Genomic DNA, 20,358 nt, shown 5'->3' with positions numbered 1-20,358 from the left:
TCACCCACAAATCTGGTCCAGAAGCTTGTAGGCTTCTAAAACTGCATGGGAAGTACATAATGACTGAAGCTTTGCCAATGGGAGGGGGCAAAGCACACAACCACCGACTTTCACGAGTGAAGAGCCTTCATGAATCATTTGTGAAGCAGCAAATGTAGCTCCAACTTCCCATTAAGGAAGGCATCCCCAAACGTTGGCCCTCCAGATGTTTTGGACTACAATTCCCATCTTCCCTGACCACTGGTCCTGTTAGCTAGGGATCATGGGAGTTGTAGGCCAAAACATCTGGAGGGCCGCAGTTTGGGGATGCCTGCATAATAGTTAAGAATAAACAGAGCCGTCATTCATTCATTCATTCATTGAATTTATATACTGCCCCATACCCGGAGTTCCTGATAATTGCAGGTAGAGAAACTTCTGGCTCCTCACCGTGAGATTTTACTTCCCATAGATGCTAAGGCAGCAATAGCTGAAACCCTGAAACTTTGGGTCAGACCCCCGAGATCCAACAACTCCAGTTTTCCTAAGCTCACATGCAGCCCAATTAAGATGTTTGTTTACCTGCAACTGCTGAGTTACTGTACAGAGGAATTGAGATTTGCACCAAGCATTTCCAATGTACAGCTTCTTCTGGAGATCTTAATTTGAGCTATGCTCATGGCTCATTACGTCAGATACATGAAACCAGTGTGGTGTTGTGGTTTGTGTAATTGGACTAAGATCTGGGAGACCAGTATTCTTTCTAGTCCACACTCAGCCTAGGGCCAGTCACCATCTTTCAGCCTAGTCTAACTCACAGGGTTGTTGTAAGGATAAAATGGGAAGAGGGAGAACCATATATGTCACCTTGAGCTCCTTGGTGGAAAGGTAAATAAAAATAATAAATATTACCATAAACACTCCTCCTCCTCCCACCCCCATTATGCTGCCTGTATAGCATAAACTTCAATACCTTGATTCTAAGATCTTGGAATTACAATTTCCATCATCACTGACCACTGGTCCCGTTAGCTAAGGATGATGGGAGTTGTAGTCCCAAGACATCTGGAGGGCCAAGTTTGGGGATGCCTGCCATCATTTCTCACACTTTTGGGGTTGATGACCTCTCCTACAAAGGTTGCCCATGAAAATAAATTTGTCTGTGCAGCACATACACATGCTATACCCTTTGGATGCTACGCATAAAGACTAGCAAGTGATTTTGGTCTTTGATGCATGGTTACATAACGAATGTAGCCAGTACAGTTGGAAGACATGAGCCAGAAATCGATTCGAATCCTATTCAGTCATAAAATTAACTGAGTAAACTCAGGTCACACTTCCATCAGCCTGAATTAATTGACATAACTGCTGCAAGGATAATAATAATAATAAAAGGGGTGGGACTCATGCAATACCAGTCCTAAGCTTCATGGAAGAGAAGTGGGATACAGATGCTATAATTATGAGAAAAAAGGAGGTACATTTCAGACCATCATTTTTATTGTTTTAAGAGAGCAAAGTCTGGCGATCTTACGCATTCATAAAAAAATTACAAGGGTTGATAAAAACTGAAGCCACAGTAAACTTAGAAATGTGACAGTTTGTTTTTTTTTAAAAAAAAACCACTGTATGCTTTACATTTTAAGGCTTAGACATTTTAGTATATCAAGTGCATTACTCTAACATGCTACATTTTATCAACCCCCTCAAAACATAAAAAAATTAAAAGGCCAATCTGGGGAGTTCAGGAGTATTGCTTAGCAGCTTGAGATAACAGCATGGCTAAAAATACAAAAGACATTTTTCATAGAAGCAATCTTTCCTACAGATGGTATTCGAGGCCCTCACATTCAAGCAGAACAATGAATGTACAACAGGTATTACTAAATTCCAAGTTTCTGTAAAATTACCTCTGCAACTGATGTTTTACACTAAGTTAAATCCCACAAAATAGCTCTGGGTTGCTGAGGAATTTCATGACTATAAATGGACAGGAATCCACAGAATGAACTTCTGATTCACAGTCAGTACTACTATCCAACAATTCAGAGGGGCAGGCTCTTAATATATTAATAACAGAAGGTTTCCACTTTGGCATCAGCCGACGGATTTAATGGGTGTTGATAGCAGTTTCAAGAAACCCTATATAATATAGCGATTGATCAATATATTAACCTTTTCAATTCTCCATCTATACAAGTGAACCACAAAGAATCAAGACAAGGCATAGCTATGCAAATGAATGCCACCCACCCCTGCAAGAGACAAGCCGTATGTGCATTCCTAAAAATGTAGTGTCACCCTAATCCTGAACTCAATACCTTGGGAGACCCTGAAGTATCAATAAAGGACATTAAACATGTCTTCGTCTTCTTTTCCCTATAAGGATTTGTTTAAGCATTAAGGAAGTGGCCTGTGGCTGAATCAATTGTTGCTGGGCAGTGGGGAGAACACTACCTGTGAGTGATTTAGAAAATATTCCCACACAGCCCCACCTGTACCATTTATAGATGGGGGAGTTCATCATCACTCCTCCACTTGATCATCTATTTCCAACATATAACCTGAGAGCTTCATATATATTAATTGGACCCATTTAAACAATTTCACCTTTTTTTAAAGCAGGGGTGAAATCTACACACACATTGCATGTGGGATGTACATCACAATATAATTTAAGTATGTGAGGGGCATAAATTGAGGCTCATTCCCATCTTCACCCTCAAAGTGTTGATGCAGAAGGAAGGAGGGATGCAAGCCCCACCTTGTGGGGGTTTGTGTATTCAGTAAAAAGAACCAGGGCATAGAAATTATGAAATAATTAAGTTTCCTTCGGATTTGCAGGATTAACTTCGTCTTTCATGTCATTTATTCTCCAAATTAAGATGTAATGGTATTGGTCCCAGATCTCCATAGTAAACTGATCAAGATATAATTCTGTAATATTTGAGAATATAAATCTGTAATATTTGAGAATATAAACCTGTAAGAAACCCATGTAGATATTTGGTAATTGTTGCAAAAGTTCAAGCAGCTTTCTTGCAGTAGAGGAATGAAAAGGCTGTGCTTCATTTCCAACAAGGAAAATAAGACTTTGATTTCTGACATTTGTATCCAACAGAGCAGTTTTTTCCTACAATTTATGCAGAAGTAGTCTTTGGCATCTGTAAACTTCTTTTCCCTTTTAATGTTAGATACAGAAAACATTAAACTGTCTATAAAAATACAGTTATAGGACAAGCGCATTTCCCTGAAGTAAAATTTCACAATTTTAAACTGTAAACGTATTACATTCAAAACACAAAACTTTAAAAGTTCTGAGGTTTTGGCAGTCCAGCACTTTGTGTACAGCAGAATTACATTATTCTAAAACTTTCAGACAACAGAAAGTCTGGCTAAATTGAAGACATTTACGTGTCTCTACCAAGAGGAAAAGAAAGGCTTCCGGCTATGGAAAGTCTGTGTAAACGCATTGCTCAGGTGAAGAATTCGTCCTTGACCTCCACCATGACTTCTTTCCACAATCACACGAGGCATCTGAACAAGCTGAAGAGGACTTCTTCCATCCTTTAATGCCTGAATAAGATTAAGTATCTGTAGACACAAAAGTATATGGCATCAAACTGCCTATAAAGATAGCAGTATAGTACAAGCTCATTTTCCTGAAGTAAAATTTCATAAAATTTAAGTAAAATTTGATGTGTGAATGGAACTGCTTTGTGGTGGCACCCTGGCCCTATGACATTTGGGTGGCATCCACTTTGACAGCATTCAGGCACCAACTCAAAACATGGCTTTTAAACCCAGGGTTTTGTGAATGGTCACTGGTGTGTAGTAACTGCTGTGATTTTTGCAATTCTGGTGATTTTATTATCTTAGGTATATGGCATTTTATTGAATTTTGCCACTACCTGCCCTAGAGATCTTCAGATGAAGGGCAATATGTGAACCGTCTAAATAAGAATTTAACATGTTTTGAGGGGACTTCTAAAATAAGTTTAGGTGGTTTGCATTAGGGGGTGGCTGTTTCCTTGCCGTACTATCCAGCACTGGGGCCTCGAGTATCAGAAGTAATATGAGGTGACTTTCTGACCTTTCAAGTAGAGGTATAGAAACTTTTGAAGGAGGGACAGTTGCTAGGAACTAATGTTCTCAGCTGTGGGGCTACCCTAGGATGCAAAGGTATTGAATATTTTTCATTGACCTACAGTACTGCTAAATTTTAGGCTAACTTATATTCCCAATATATTTGAAATGAAAATTGTTTAATGATCAATGTTATATCATAGTGATGTAGTATGACTACTATATTTAGACTTCCATCTATTAACCACTCTGAATACAAATGTATTTGTAGACAATGCAATATACAAATAAATTAGAATGGGCAATATGGAAACATCCATATGGGTCGGAGTGTGTGGTGATCCTTACTAGGTCAACTGCAAGATGATCAGCAAAGTCAAGAAACTATTTACCGGTAGAGGCACAGGGGGGTCGTTGTACAGACTGACCCATAAGTTTCCAGGCTGTTTAAGAACATGAAGTTATTGGTTACGTGGCCCATCAGTTTATAGTACCGGTTAAGTCTTAACCAGATTCAATGTAGTTTATAGCACAATGCTATATACCTCTACTCAGAAGTACCATCAAGTCTTAGATAAGTCTGTACAGGATTACTGACTTTGTCTTTAATGAAGAGCAACTGAGGAATAATTGTTTTAAAAGGAACAGTTATAATGAAAAGCATTCTTACCTGTCCTCTCATCACAGACATTTGCTTTTCAAATGTAGCCTTGTCAAAACCTTTGTCGGTCTTAATTGAAAAAAATGAAAAAGTAAAGTTTCAGAAAGTTTCTTAACTCAAACCATACATCCCCTATGCAACCAGAGATTTATAGCAGTATACAGCATGCCACCTTAAATAATAAAATCAATCATATTTTGCCAGGGGTCCAAATTTGTCATAAATAATTTGCAAGCATTTTGCTTTCACAGCTATCACCAATTCGGAACATTTACATTTCCTGCCAGGTACTGCACACTACTTTAACTAGTTCTGCCAAATATATTTTTGAAGTTACCTTAAACAATTCATAAAGATCTTCGCAAAGATCCTGTACAAAGTTCATGTCAGAAATACGAGGAAGAATCAAATCTATTGTTTCTTGAGAAAAGGGGACCTTTGCTTGTGGAAGCCAAGCCCAATGAAATGGATCTAGCAGAAGATAGGAAGAAAAAAAGGTGGTTTACATAGTCAAGCTTTTAGATGCATTTGCTGACTTCAGGAAATGCAATTTGATATACACAATCCTACTTACAACCTTGTGCTAAAAATGAACTAAAATTAACCTGTTAACTGACAAGTTGAAAGACTGAAAAAAGATGCAGCTGAGAAGAGCAATTTATGCCAATTAATGCTTAAAACACAATACAAAATACAATAAATATAAAACAACCAGCTACAAGTTAATAATATTTATTATTATTATTATTATTATTATTATTATTATTATTATTATTATCTAACACTGTTCTCTTTCTTTTCAAAAACAGTTATAAGTAATGACATTCTGCTAAGGTGATGAAAGCTCAAAAAAGTGGGGGCATGTTGCACTTCCTTTGAAACAGTTTTGACCCCTGACAGTTAAGTCAAGTTGCGAACGACTCTGGTGTTGTGGTGCTCATCTCGCTTTACTGGCCGTGGAAGCTGGCATTTGTCCGCAGTTTTCCCAGGTCATGTGGCCAGCACGACTAAGCCGCTTCTGGTGAAACCAGAGCATTGCACGTAAACGCCGTTTGCCTTTCCACCGGAGCAATACCTATTTATCCACTTGCACTTTGACATGCTAGGTTGGCAGGAGCTGGGACCGAGCAATGGGAGCTCACCCCGTCGCGGGGATTCGAACCACGACCTTCCAATCGGCAAGCCCTACCGGTAGGCTCTGTGGTTTAGACCACAGCGCCACCCGCGTCCCTATAAAATGCCCCACCCTGCACCTTTGCCACTACAAGAGACAGGATGCAGAGTCTTGCATTCCCAGCAGACCTTAGCGCTTAGGGAGGTTCACATGGGCGACAGTAATAGCTCCCAGATTTTACACCATCTATAAGCAAAATACATAATCTATGTACTGTATTTTGTAAATACATATGTAATGCATATGATTGTAATACATGATTATGTAAATACATAATCAAAATACATAAAGCTATGATGTACCATGAGAAAAACAAGTTATTTAGAAAGAGACAGTCACTCATATTAAAAGTAGATACATTTATTGAACTTCTTCTTGTTGGTTTTTTAACTTACATGCTCTCCATTCATCAGGGTGTTTGAAAGGAAAAGCCAAACCATTATCAATTGCTGCAATTTTAATAATAGGTTCTTTTTTATCAATCCACTGAATATCCTGCAAGAAAAGTACTTTTAGTTTTAAAATTATTTTTATTCTGAATAGTCACAGAAACAGGATTATACAATAAACAAAGATACTTATAACACTACATAGGTGACAAATGACTCAAAAAACATCAAATATATTAATTACTGATTATAACATGCTCATTATCATATCACAAGCTCAATCCAACTATATCAAAAATTCCACGTTGCACATATATTCCACCACTGGATAGAGTTGAACTCTTGCCTTATTGCAACACTAGCTAAGTGTTTTTATTAGTCTGAGAGGGCGTGCTCACTTCTGTTTTCTTGGCCTAATGTAATGCGATGATAGTTCTTATCAACTGTTTGTTCTACCTGCAGTAATCCACATAACAATAATTTTGAATGTAACATGTGGGATAGCATAGGAAGTGTAATCTGTTGTGGGATTAAAAGAACTCCAAATATGATATCTGACATAACAACAAAGCTTTCGTATTTGATTTTAGGGTTTAGGAAACATCACTGTAACACACCTGTGTGCCTGTTATTTCATTTTTCTCCAACTGTCATTTATCAGCAGCTGACAGCCTGTCATTTATCAGGCTACAGCTGAGAGACACACACACATGCATATGGGGCTTCAGGGCTGAACTGAGAGATCAGCAACATTTGGCTCCTCCTCTAGTAGAACTCTTTCAATTTCTTCTAAGAACTAGTGTCTACGCCTGCTTTTTTCCTCCTCCCTCCCATTTCCTTTTCCTTTTGTCTCATGGCATTTAGATTGTAAACCTGAACGCAGACACTGTCTTATTACCACTATCTGTATTATTTAATGATAGCACGAGCAACTTTTGTCTTACCTTATCAGAAAGTTCTCTCTCATCACTCTGCTTTTCATATCTGACTAGCCAATTGTCATTGCCTCTATCTTCAAATAAAATAGGGGGGGGCAGAATCAGTGAAATGCATTAGAATAAAGCATATATTTGAAATGAGTTCCAATATGATTATCATAAATGTATCATTTTTAGAGAATTAGGATAGTTATATAAAAATTGCATCCAAATTACAATGCCAAGTTTCTTCATGAAGCAGCAATAGTCAGAACATGCAAGCCTCAAGATACAATTCATATTTTGAATTGCATTATATGGGTTTCTTTTTTGTCCTCCCTGCCCCTGTTTAACTACAAGGGGGACTTTATTTGTGCTGAGGCAGAAGTTCCCAAAAATATTTGGGTCCCTTTTTCAGAACAGTAAGAATCCTTTGCTTATATACGCCTTTACTTATAAAGGAAGAAACAGAACAAATTCCTCCTCTGCTCAGTAAACATTTGAGGAGGCTACAGCAGAATGTAGTTGGACATGGGCCAAGATTCAACTAAGATAAATAAAGGAAAATGTTTATAAAAAGCTAGACCACTCTAACACCATGCTGATCAAGTCACATATATCCAACTGTGCAAAACTGTTACTGGAAAGTCAACGTATCTCTTTCAGATATTATACTGTACACATATTTTGACATTGTCCAATAAAAAAAAAAGGAGGACAATTTGTAATTGCATTACAGAAATAATAGTGGATCCTATACCATATGACCTTAAAACACTACTATTGTGTTATCTGAAATATACAGTACTGGAGGGGGGTCTGGAAGTAATACATTACCTCTCAGCTCTGAAAATATGTATTGTGAAAGCTTGTAAAAATATGATGGGACCATTAGTTTCAGAAAGGTTGTGGAGAATCTGGGATGTTGTATTAATGACAAAATTAATGTACTACAGAAAAGCAAGCAATGAACAAAGTTTCTTGGAACAATGGTCTTTATTTTATTTTGGAATGAAAAATTCCAGGACAATATCAATATAACCTAGTCCTATTATAACCCTGTCTTATGAACTGCATCATATCTGAATCCATATATGGATTATGTATGTGCATGTCTGGATATATATATATATATATATAAAATAAGCATTTGAGGAAGGAGCTTCCTTCCACCTATCAGAACAACTGGTAGGACAGTTTTTGGAGACTTAAGAATACATGGGACAACTAGAAAGAAGAAACAGGAGCTGGCCCCCAACACCAGTTAATTCGCCTCTGCAGCTGCAGTTCCTTTTAGAAGTGACATTTTCTAACAGGAGCCATTTCCCTCTGACTAGGTCAAAGTAGCTGCTAAGAGACCAAATGGGAACCTTAAAAAAGCTATCCACAAGTGTAGGCATTGCGGAGTCATAGAATCATAGGATTGTAGAGTTGGAAGGAACCACAAGGGTCATCTAGTTCAACCCCCTGCAATGCAGGAGCCTTCCGCCCAATGTGGAGCTCAAACCCACGACCCTGAGATTAATAAGCTTCTCATGCTCTACCAACTGAGCTATCTCCAGCTGAGTGTGTAGGTCAAACATCTACAAAAGCTGCAAATAACACTATGTTGCTACAGTGTATATCATTTTAATGGTCCCATAGATAAATCTCAGTGAGGCAGCAGATCAGAGCTTTCCAAACTTTTCATGTCGGTGGCATGCTTTTTCGACATTCCACAACAAAGTAATTCAGTTTTACTAGCAAACTGGAGGTTAAACCAACCCCTTTCCAGCCCCAGGAGGAGTGTGGGGATCGTTCACACGGCACACTGCAGCCGATATCATGACACACAGTTTGGGAAGTTCTGCAGTAGATAAAGCCATAGCTATTCTGTTACATGGGCCAGTCATGACATTTTGCTGCCCACATCTTTAAAGGATCACCAGCTAAACTACTGACAGCACACTGATGAGGAAGCACAACCATCTTGACTATGATGTGACAGTTTCTGTTTGGTTTAGTCCACACTTTCTCATTTGCTCCTAGGAATGTATTTGAAAACCTGATGATGATGATGATGAAACAGTAAAGATTTCTACTCCCTTACAAGCAACAAAAGAATACTGCTGCTGCAAGAGACAAACACAGCTACCCTTCTAGAAAGGGTTTATGTATAAATGAGCTGCCTTTTATAATCTCAGGAACAGAGAGAGATGCAAGTATCAGTCCAACCCAAACATTTGACTGGCAACAACTCTCAGAAGTCCTTCTCAAAGTAACAATATAAGAAGCCTTTCCTCTAAAGAGGAATCCCTTGCTAGATTCATAGTACATCATTAGTACATCACATCAAAGAATGGACATTCATAGCAATTGCCCTTTTTTGGCACAGGGGTAGAAGCCTGGGGCCAAATGCAATCCTCTATAACTGACCCTTAGGACTCTTCCTAGGCTCACCAGCCCTGCTTTGCACCCTCCTTGAGTATTTTTGCAAAGCTGAAATATGACCCTGGGTTCTGATAATGCTTCTTGTTTTCCCAGCTGGAGGATAGTCTACTACACAAAATTAAAATTCACATCTATTGTCTGCTCAAGCCTACCACGGCCATGCAGCCCCCCAAAAGGTTGCTCAGATGGGAATGTGATCCTTAAGCTGAACCAGATTCCCCATCCCTGCTCTAGCACAGTATAAGCATATTACTTCAAACAGTGTCAAATCTCTCAAATAGGGTTTGAAAACCTCAAGCCAAGGACCTAATGAATACTGGCACGGCTCCCAATTTTATCTGTGAGGCTGTTCCCCACAAACCACCACCACGTGTCCCAGCCCTGACTTCACCTGTGTGGGGCAGGTACAGATAGGGCTACAAAGGAACAAATGAGAATTTAAGGATCAGCACTAACATGGACCCCCACTCAAATCAACTGCCCTAGGGAATTTCCCACGGGGAGCCCACCTAATTATTTGTTGAACAGGTATGCCAAAAGAATGACTGTCATAATATGAGCTATGAAAGTAAGAAAAACTATTAAATACCAGTGTTTCTGATTACATAATCAAGCACTACCAATCTTTCAAACTGAGACTGAAATTGTTTCCTTGTATTCTCAGGCAAAGGGTCTGTTTCAAATTTCCTGAGCCAATAGTCAGCTTCTTTGTAGCCTTCCACAAATAGCTGAAAGGAGCCAACCTGAAATTTAAAATAAACCCTGCATTAAGAAAAGGAACAAAATTGATTTTTAAAGTACCTAATGTCCAAGTAGTGTTCTGTACTTAATTTGCATGATATAAACTACTTATTTTAAATTTATTAATTTAAATTATTTATTTAGCGTCCTGCCTCAAGAACAAATGTAGTGTAAGAACAAAATAGCAGCCCTGCTGGTTCAGGTCAATGGCCCTTCCAGTCCAGCATCCTGTTGTTGCAGTGGCCAACCAGATGCCTATGGGAAACCCAGAAGCAGGATACAAGTGCAATAGCATCCACCCACTTTTTATCCTTAGCACCTGGTATTCAGAGGCATATTGGAGGAATAATAATAATCATAACCAGAAGCTATTAATAGACTTGTCCTCTAAAACTTTGGACTTGGAATAGATTCAGCCCATGAAACTGATTAAAGTTGAGATCCGAGAGCTGTTAAAACAGCAAAAAATATTCAAGCATATACTAGGGAAAAGAAAACTGAAGCAATAGGTAAGGCTGGGGTTGCCATATTTCAATAACTGAAAATCCAGACACAAAATTTGTTGAGCTTTTGGGACAAAAAAGAGCTATTTTTAAGGATAGTTGCAAAAAATGACACTGCCAAGATGGGTTGCCATACATCCGGTTTTTCTTGGACATTTCAGAAATTTCTGCCAAGACACTGTTTCTGACAACCGAATTCTGGACGTATGGCAACCCTAGATAAGTCTGGCAGTTGTGGAACTATTTAAGATATACCCTGTTATGGACACATTAGAACTCTGAATTTGAACAGCCTGGTTGTGGAGACCTATGAAAATAATGCAAGTTTGAGATATATCTCTTGATTTGTATTATTTTGACTATGCTAATCATGGTGGGACACATGAACTATGCAGGAAATTACATCACCACCTGTAACAACCAAAAATGTTATTCAGCAATTTTCTTGGCCATATTCTTGTTTCTGCACTTCTTCTGAATTGTGCCAAACAGACAGCTGTGCCTATATTTTCTTAGAGCCTGGATAACTTCTCAGTGTCATTTATAGGACTCTTTTGAGCAACAGGGAGTTAATGGGAAGTAAGTGGCAGCAGTAAGGAGAAAGTGATAACAGTCTTAATAAGGCCAAACAAACAAAGGTGGTCAAAGAAAAGACCTACAAAACCCACAAAGTATTATTTCGGAACGAAAGTAAAACCATGAGTGTTGGTATACCCAGTGAGGTGTTTGGTTTTCTTTCTAACTTTCCTTTTTCTTTCTAACTTTTTGGTTTTCTTTCTAACTTTTATTCTGAGACACAATCCCCACTTTCAAGAATTGGCCATTTGGTATGAGGAGATACTGTTTTTTTAAATTCTAACCAACAGAAAGGGAGGAAATCCCTTGAAACACTATGAAAATAAAGCATTTCAAAGGGCTTACCTTAGGAGGTAGTCCTATTCGATGAAATTTTTTACCAACCTTTGGCACTTTTTCTAAAGCATATTTTTTGCCTCTTGATTTTGCACGATCTATTGCACTGTAGTTGAATGTTTCACTAACAATCCAGATAACCTTAAAGTAAACAACATAAAACAGGATTTAGAGTCTTTAGCTTTGGTGACTATAAGTGTGGACATTTAATATAGGGGCTTAGGTGTTGGCTTAGGTAACTTGGCCTCACCCACTTTGAACTTCAAAGATTAAAAACACTTTGTCTTGTCCAAAAACATTGGGAAGCCAGTATAGCTGTTCTGAACATAAGTGTAATGTGCTTCTTTCAGCTTAATCTTGTAATTAAATGGACAGCCTCAGTTTGGACTAATTGAAGTATAGGGATAGGCTTCAAAAGCAGCCCATGTAGAAATTATTGCAGCTGTCCTGGTTAGACATTTAGATATGTGCCACAGTGACTTTGGCCATCACTTCCTAGGAACAGAATCCCAGTGCCCAAAACCCATTCTGCCCTGGCGCCTTGCAGGCCCAAGTTGCTTTTTTGGGAAGCACGGAGCCTGCAGGTTCCTGAGCCACAGCATCACTCCCAGGAGAGACATGTGGCATGGACATGGTAAGTGCCCCCCCCCCGGCGATGTGGCTCCCAGTGCCTCCCACCCACCCTGCACCCCTAGTTACACACTGATTAGGTTGCAAAGTCTTATTTCTACAAACTCCTGGTATAAATCTTTCTTACCTTTGTTTTAGGCACCACTCCCAATCCCAATTTACTGTCCACAAGATAGGCACCAGTTTCAGAGAGGTATCCCTGATTAGGAACAAGACAGCCTCTGCCAAAACAGCAAGGGCAACACATTTTGTGAAAGTACTTGGTCCATTTTGGATTTAGGTGACCATAAGGCTCTTCAGATTTTGGCTTAAATACTCCAATAGATTTCTGCGGAAAGAAGTAAGTAGTTAGTATTTATTAAAATGCCTTCGTTCTGAAAGTAGTCAAAGAAAGTATTATGTCCATCTGGTCTTTTATCATCTATGGAACAGTTTGGCTCCTGAGTAGCCTTGGCTAGAATTCTCACTAGGGCCACACCTATTACAACTCACACTGTGGAATGCAACCATGTTGTTGTGCATTGCGTGATGTGACTTAGCGTCACACGGTTGGAGAGCGCAACAAGACTATTTTACTGGGTTTTGTTAAGGTGACTAGCAGCTCTTACAAAATCTATTCTTTGTGGCTCAAGTACAATATAAATACACTTTATAAAAAGGCAGCAAAACAAGAAACAAAACATTACCCTCTTCATTTGGTACAGTATAAAGTGGTCTGCAAATTCTAAATTCATGACAAGTTGGTTCACAAAAATGGTTCATGAATGTGTAAGCAATCCCTTCAAACAAGTACACACACTTTCTCAAACAGTGTACACAGTAACACATATTTCACATAGTGCATTTTAAGTGGGAGGAATCAGATTCCTTTAGCTTCTAAGTTGCAATGCCTTCACTAAACTACTCGTGAGTGGCCTAAAGGAATGGCTTAGAGGACATATGCAGCAGAAAAAACCTATGTACCCATAGAAATAGAGTACTGTATTTTAAAAATAAAAAGACCAAAGCAATTGCTTTTTGTTTTATCTGGGATCACAACTGATCTATGTTAGAATGGAAAGAATATAATGCAATTCTATTCAGCTGAACTCTATTTCTTTTCAGCTTAACTTCTATTTAGCTGAGTTCTAGCTCTGCATATGCGGGAGCATTGAAAGTGGCAATTTTATTAAATTTACCTTTGTAGCAACCTGAGGTATGCTGAAAGATTGACTATATACTGAACCTAGTACTAACTGAGAATTATGTCAATTTGACCAATGCTTATTATTATATATGAGGTTTGCTACACTGAATGACCAAAATAATGATGAAACCTACAGTAAAATACCCTAAGGCACTATGGATAACGACTAAAAATGTGCAAATGGAGTTTTCAAAAGTAATTCATTTACAGCTTGCATCAAGCTTGGACCTAGTATCTATAGTGGTACCTTGGGTTAAGAACTTAATTCATTCTGGAAGTTTGTTTTTAACCTGAAACTGTTCTTAACCTGAGGTACCACTTTAGCTAATGGGGCCTCCCGCTGCTGCGATTTCTGTTCTCATCCTGAAGCAAAGTTCTTAACCTGAGGTTCTATTTCTGGGTTTGCGGAGTCTGTAACCTGAAGCGTCTGTAACCCGAGGTACCACTGTACTGCTTTATTACCAAGGGCTCATTCATAAATACATTCACCAGTTACATATCCTGCAATCAATGACCATTATACATTGTCCAGAGTGATAGTTAAGTAAGAGAATTAGTGAATGTATATTTTGCATTAAAATAGAATTATTACAAAAAAGGAGCATTCAGTCACTTTAAGTCAGACAGAAAGCCTTAGATTGGAAATCAGTATTTGAGTTCATAAGATCTAATTGAATTTTTCCAAGTTGCAAGAGACTACAGGTAACTCTTTCAGTTACCTCCAATTTGGCTGCATTTTATATGACCATTATCTTTCACTTTATTAGATTGCTTTGTCTGCAGCATACTTCAGGTCACATAAACATACACAACCACTTTCGCAGTTCCAATTGACTTCTTGAAAATGATAGGTAAGTTGTTCCCTAGAGACAAGTCTTAACAATGTAGTGAGAGAGCACCCACATATGGGCGGCCTGAAGATGTGCAATGCAGTTCTACTATTGAAGTTGAGCAGGCCTGTACCTGTAAACTGCTCAAATGTGAGAGAACGAGGGAAAGGGGAGTAGTTTAATAATGATTTCTTGTTTTGTGTTGGAACAACATGGCACAGGGGAAACAACTGAACTCACTACTATAGTAGTGTGGGGTATGTCATCTGCATTCTAAACAAAAGAGAAATTTGAGTTCATAAGGATGAGCCAAAAACCCATGTCACAGCAAATCAGCCAGCCTCTAAGGTGCCACAATACATTTTGTCTTATTGGTTCTACTGATCAGAACAGTTCTCTTGGGATTTTACAACCCATTAGCCTCTCTATATAATAAAAAGTTCTACTAGAAATCTTCTGCAGGTAAGAAACAATAGCTAAATAAGACAAATTTAAAAGGCTCAGAATGGCTGAGTCAGTACTTTGGTTTCTCTTTTGCTACCAATGGTACACACATGGCATGGTATGGGACAATCCCCCTGCCAAGAATCATTAACATGGTATACTAGAAACTAGATGCTGCCTCAGGGAAATGAGTTTCTGGCTCTGAGTATACAACATTGGCTACTGCCTCTTACAGCTAATCGCATAGCTCCAGCTAAAATGGTTGCTACTAAAAGCACCTGTGCCTGCTAGTCAATATTCTATTTTCTGACCATACTATCCTATCTACAGCCCTGTGACTTCCCCCTTTTGATAGCCAGCCCTGTATTGGTAAGTTTTTTATGTTTTTAATGTTTGATGTTTCATTATGTTTTTATATTTTGCTGGAAGTCGCCCAGAGTGGCTGGGGAAACCCAACCAGATGGGCAGGGTATAAATATTACTATTTACTAAAGTACGGGTTTCCAGAAAAACTCCCATTGCCCTAAAGTCAACCGGGACCTTGATTTAACATAGTTCATTTATATTCAGCAAACCAAACTGAAATAATACACCATGTTAGTAGAATTGTAGAATTGGAAGGGACCCAAGGGTCATCTAGTCCAGGGGTTGGCAAGGTTTACCTCGCCAGGGCCGGTTCACTCCAGCAGGTAGGATCCCTCCGTGAGTAGGATTGCGTACGCACATGAGCGCACATGCCCACAATTTCCAGTGTTTGCGTAGATGCAATTTCCGGTGCCGCGGAAGCAAGTCCCCGCGCTGCTCTACGCCAGTTTAGCACAGTGCGTGGGGACTCGCCGAGCGGGCATCTCGGTTCGGGGGCAGCTCTTGGGCCGCTTAAACGACCCACATGGGTTACTTGTGGTCCATGGGCCTTAGCTTGCCTACTCCTGATCTAGCCCAACCCCCTGCAATGCAGGAACATTTGATGTCCGTATATAAATATATCAGAAGTAATTCAGAAGTTCTGCTGAATTAAATGGGGTATACTCCCAGGTAAAGTGGAGTTAGGGTTATAACCTAAACCTGTGCTCACCCACACAATTCTCCATCCCTAAACAAGGACACAAGCCAAATGAGTTACAACTACACCCTGGCACTCCTGACGTATTCTGGAACATACTTTGGCAATATAGCTGTTGCAGACCTCTTAGATATTGCATGTGAATACAAATGAATTGAGAAAGAGACAAAGGTTTGCTTATTGCCACAGGTAGTAATGAGAAAGTCACAGAACTGGTTTGAAACAGAATGCTGCAACACAACAGATTTGCATGTTAAAGCTGTTTTACTTGAATTCTTCAAGCCCAATTTCTTCACTGAAGTTGAAAAGACCACGAGACCATGGCAAGTAATAAATATTTTCTGCCACTCTCTCATCCACATTTTTCAAACTCCTTCTCAAGGATGCCATGCTGGATAAGAAGTGTAGTTAATATACCAAAATTTATTGTATTAACCAAAGGCCATAACAATTTCATATGCAACTTGTTCCTTTGTCTTTAAGATCTTCCATTATAAAAGCAAGCAAGTGTTTTTTGACCCTTTACCATTATTTTAATAGGATCATTATTGGGGGGGGGGGCGTATTTTTCCCCAGGTTCTTAATTTCATCTGCAGAAACCCTAGTGTGGGATTAATAAAACAAGCCCCAATGTGACAATGTGTACTTAACTTTGCTGGTTATTCCACCCCCCTTTTTTTTAACCAATCAGGTATACACATGTCTGGGAAACAATGCACTCACTCTCTTAGGATCTTTGACGAAGTAGCTCCCACTGGATCCCTGTGAGATTCTTTCTGGAAAGACTCCACTTTCTATGGCTTGTTCTGCTTGCTGCATGATTTCAGCAAATTCTGGATCATCCAAGAAGAAGTTCATTTCTGCAATACTTCCAACATTTCCTGTATGTGCTAAATAAAACAGTTTAAATTAGGACTGTCAACTGGGTTTATCACTTACCACACAATCCTAAACATGTCTATGCAAAAGTAATTCCCATTGGTCCCAACATAGAGTGTACTCCCAGGTAAGCGGGCATGGGATTGCAATAACAGTTATAAAGCACCTATATTTATTAAGTGCTATACAGAGATTAAAATATGAGGTAGCCAGCTGCTGCCTGAAGGTTGACAATCTAGGATATGAGAGAAAGGAATGGGAGAGAGAAAAGCAAACTAATTCAGTTATCAATTTAGGTTACCTAAACTTTCTACCTATTAGCAACTGTTCACTATGATAGCAAATTGGAATATCTATACCTACTGGGGGGGGGATGTCTGTTTGCCAGACACGAGAGCCAAACAGTGTTTTCATGCACTGTTTTGCTAACATGGTCTGATCAGCCATATCATCAGGTGGTCTTTTTGCTTTAAGACATAATGGCATTTCTGAATTGGGGACGTCTTGATTCACACCTCACTTCTTCTACAAGGAGCTCATGGGGTAACCAAAAACAGATTATTAATCCTCCTCTTCATCTGCAATATACAGATAACAACAGTAACCTACTTTACAGAGTTGTTCCAAGGATTACTTAGGCTTGGTCTGCACATGCAAAATAAAGAATGGAATGGTGGAATAGACTATACCACCTTAGGATTTAGGCAAAGGGATGTGTTTTGGGTTTGTTGACCACAGAGTTTAAGACTTGTGTTCATGGCATTATCCCCATAATAACCCTACTGAGGTAGATTATACTGAGGCAGAGTGACAGGCCCACAGGTCATCCAGTGAGCTACCAGGCTGAGTGGGGATTTGAAGCTGGGTCTCCCCAGTTGTGGTCCAACAGGAAGCAACGTATCCAATTGATCCAATACAATAGGCAGCCCTGTTTAGGGAAGCTTTTAATCTTTAAGAAATTAGTGTATTCTAATATTTCTGTTGGAAGCCGCCCAGTGCGGCTGGGGAAACCCAGCCAGATGGGCGGGGTATAAATAATAAATTATTAATTATTATTATTATTATTATTACTACAATATTCCCAGCATGCAAGTACATCGGGGTGAAAGGCTCCAGCCTGGTCTCTGGCTTCCTACACCTGCAAGAAGCTTCTTCTTTAATAAATAAATAAATAAAGATTAGCAATCACAAGCAGCCAGCAACTGCCACCTCAATCTGTTGCACTAGGTTTGTGGACCCAGGGGGAATTAAGCACTTGGAACGCTAAAAACAACAACACTATTTATGGATGCTAAAAATCACGAGGCGGTAGGACTTAAAGAGGGTCGAAATGCGGATGCTACACAAAACATCAAAAAAATAAAAGTGGGTGGCGGTTGACACACAAAAGTCAAAAACACAAGCAGAAAAATAGCCCCTTCCCTGTGATTAACCTGACAAGAGAGGCCACGTCCTGCTTTCCTGGGGGGGGGGGGGGGAGGTGCAAGGTTACACTCGAAGAAGGAAAACGGAGGGTTCTATTTCAGCTGCGGGGATGTGGGAAATTCATATACTGGGGGAGAGGGGGGGAAACCCCGCCGCCTTAATTCAGTGAAAGGGGAGGAGGAGGGAGGTCCAGCTCTAACCCCCTCCCCCTCTTTTTTTTTTAAAGGGCTAAATACTGAAAGGCCCCGGATGACAGCCCGACCACCTTCCCCCAGCCAGCCACCCACCCACCCACCTGGGCGCTGCGAACTCGCTTCACCGTGGAAACGAGCAAACAAACCGGGGCAGAACCCGGGCGCGCGGCGGCTCTGACCTGTGGCGCTGCGGCGGCGTTGGCGGCCGCCACTCCGGCCCGAGGCCGCCAAGCCGAGTAGAGGCTCCTCTTCTTCGTCGTCGCCGTCGCTGCTGCCGTAGTCGCCCTCCTCGTCGCCGGCTCTTCCATCGTAGCCCAGCTGCGGCCCAGCCGCCGCCGCGCCGCCCCCGAGGCTGACCCTGACGGCGCCGCCCGGAACCCCCCTGGCGGCCCTGCTGCCGGGCACCGCCTCCGTCTCCAGCTGGAGCAGCTCCTCGTCGTCAGCCTCTTCCTCCTCCTCCCCGTCCTCTGGGCCGAGAACCGGCTCGGCCCCGGACTCCGCCATGAGGGGAAGAAGCAGCAGCGAGCGCTTCGGGCGAAAGGACTCCGGTTGCCTCTCCCTCCTCCTCCCTCTCGCGAAGTTGAGGGAAAACTCAGGGACCGGGCAGCATTGGATGAGGCGCGGTTGGGAGGGAGAGTTTGAGCGCGGGGGGCCTACTGCGCGTGCGCGCGCGGCTGGCGCGGGACGATGGGCGTGGGAAAGGGAGGAGGTAGGCAGGCAGGGCGGAAGCGCCTCACCTGAGAATTTAAAGGGCCAGCAACCCCTTGCTACAGGTGGTGGTGGTGGAGGAGGAAGGCCTGTCATCGCGGGGGAGGTGAAACTCAGTTTTATTATTATCCGTGCTTCCGCCGCCCCCCCAAAGAAACGTTTAGGGGTACTCTCATTTTCCTACTTATATTGAAATACTGCCCCTGGATGAGGCCAAACTTAGATTCACAAAATGTTTAGGGGTAGGCTTCATAGCTGCCAAGTTTTCCCTTTTCTCGCGAGGAAGCCTATTCAGCATAAGGGAAAATCCCTTTAAAAAAGGGATAACTTGGCAGCTATGGTAGGCTTACCTCCAGGGGAAAAAGCAATGATTATTATTTATACCAGGCACCCCCAAACTTCGGCCCTCCAGATGTTTTGGACTACAATTCCCATCTTCCCCGACCACTGGTCCTGTTAGCTAGGGATCATGGGAGTTGTAGGCCAAAACATCTGGAGGGCCGCAGTTTGGGGATACCTGATTTATACCCAGCCCATCTGGCTGGGTTTCCCCGACCACTCTGGGCAGCTTCCAACAGAATATTAAAAACACGATAAAACATCAAACATTAAAAACTTCCCTAAACAGGGCTGCCTTCAGGTGTCTTCTAAAAGTCAGATAGCTGTTTATTCCCTTTACATCTGATGAGAGGGAATTCCACAGGGCGGGCTCCACTACCGAGAAGGCCCCCTGACATTTCCCCAAATGTCTTCAGTGACTGGGGCAGGGGGCTCCGGTTTCTTAAGAAAAACATTTCTTCTGTGCGTGAGGAATTCAAATCTGTTATTTCCCATGGCTGGGCAACTGTTTAGCTGGCGAGCCCGCATTTGATGGAGAAGCATGTAGCCTAGCCTACCTCTCAGGGTCGTTGTGAGGATGAAATGGGGAGGAGGAGGCCATGTATACTACCACCTCAAGCTCCTTGGAAGGAAAATAGGTTGCTAATAAATAAACTGTAGTCCTCCCCCTTGCAATGCAGGCATCTGGACTAGATCATCCATGACAGATCCAATCTCTGCTTTAAACCTTCTAGGGAGGGAGAGACTGTTAAAGAACAATGCTGCAGTCCCACACACTTTTACATGGGAGTAAATCCTTTGGGTAGGGGCAGTGGAAGGCAAATGGGGAAGTGTCCCATCAAGCACAGTATACTCCAGGCATCCC

At 40.9% G+C, this 20,358-nt stretch overlaps 1 protein-coding gene across 2 annotated transcripts; it reads right to left on the bottom strand.

The window, feature by feature from the left end:
- Positions 1 to 1,460: 1,460 nt before the first annotated feature.
- Positions 1,461 to 19,145, bottom strand: PI4K2B (phosphatidylinositol 4-kinase type 2 beta). 2 transcript variants are annotated; one of them, XM_035112803.3, is made up of 10 exons: positions 18,626 to 19,145; positions 16,672 to 16,829; positions 12,553 to 12,753; positions 11,805 to 11,936; positions 10,229 to 10,382; positions 7,237 to 7,304; positions 6,299 to 6,398; positions 5,067 to 5,200; positions 4,739 to 4,798; positions 1,461 to 3,576 (listed from the first exon to the last, which is right to left on the bottom strand). In XM_035112803.3, the coding sequence occupies exons 1-10, from the start codon at positions 18,948 to 18,950 to the stop codon at positions 3,403 to 3,405; spliced, it is 1,506 nt and encodes a 501-aa protein (XP_034968694.3). In that variant the 5' UTR covers positions 18,951 to 19,145; the 3' UTR covers positions 1,461 to 3,402. The 2 variants fall into 2 exon arrangements, with proteins under 2 accessions (XP_034968694.3, XP_034968695.3); XM_035112804.3 differs by having other exon boundaries at positions 16,672 to 16,838; positions 18,626 to 19,122.
- Positions 19,146 to 20,358: the final 1,213 nt, after the last annotated feature.

The sequence above is a fragment of the Zootoca vivipara genome, chromosome Z1 (genome assembly GCF_965207765.1).
Source record: "Zootoca vivipara chromosome Z1, rZooViv2.hap1.1, whole genome shotgun sequence".
Taxonomy (NCBI): Eukaryota; Metazoa; Chordata; class Lepidosauria; order Squamata; family Lacertidae; genus Zootoca; species Zootoca vivipara.
Note: the sequence above shows the minus strand (reverse complement) of the source record. Positions and strands in the feature narration are given on the sequence as shown.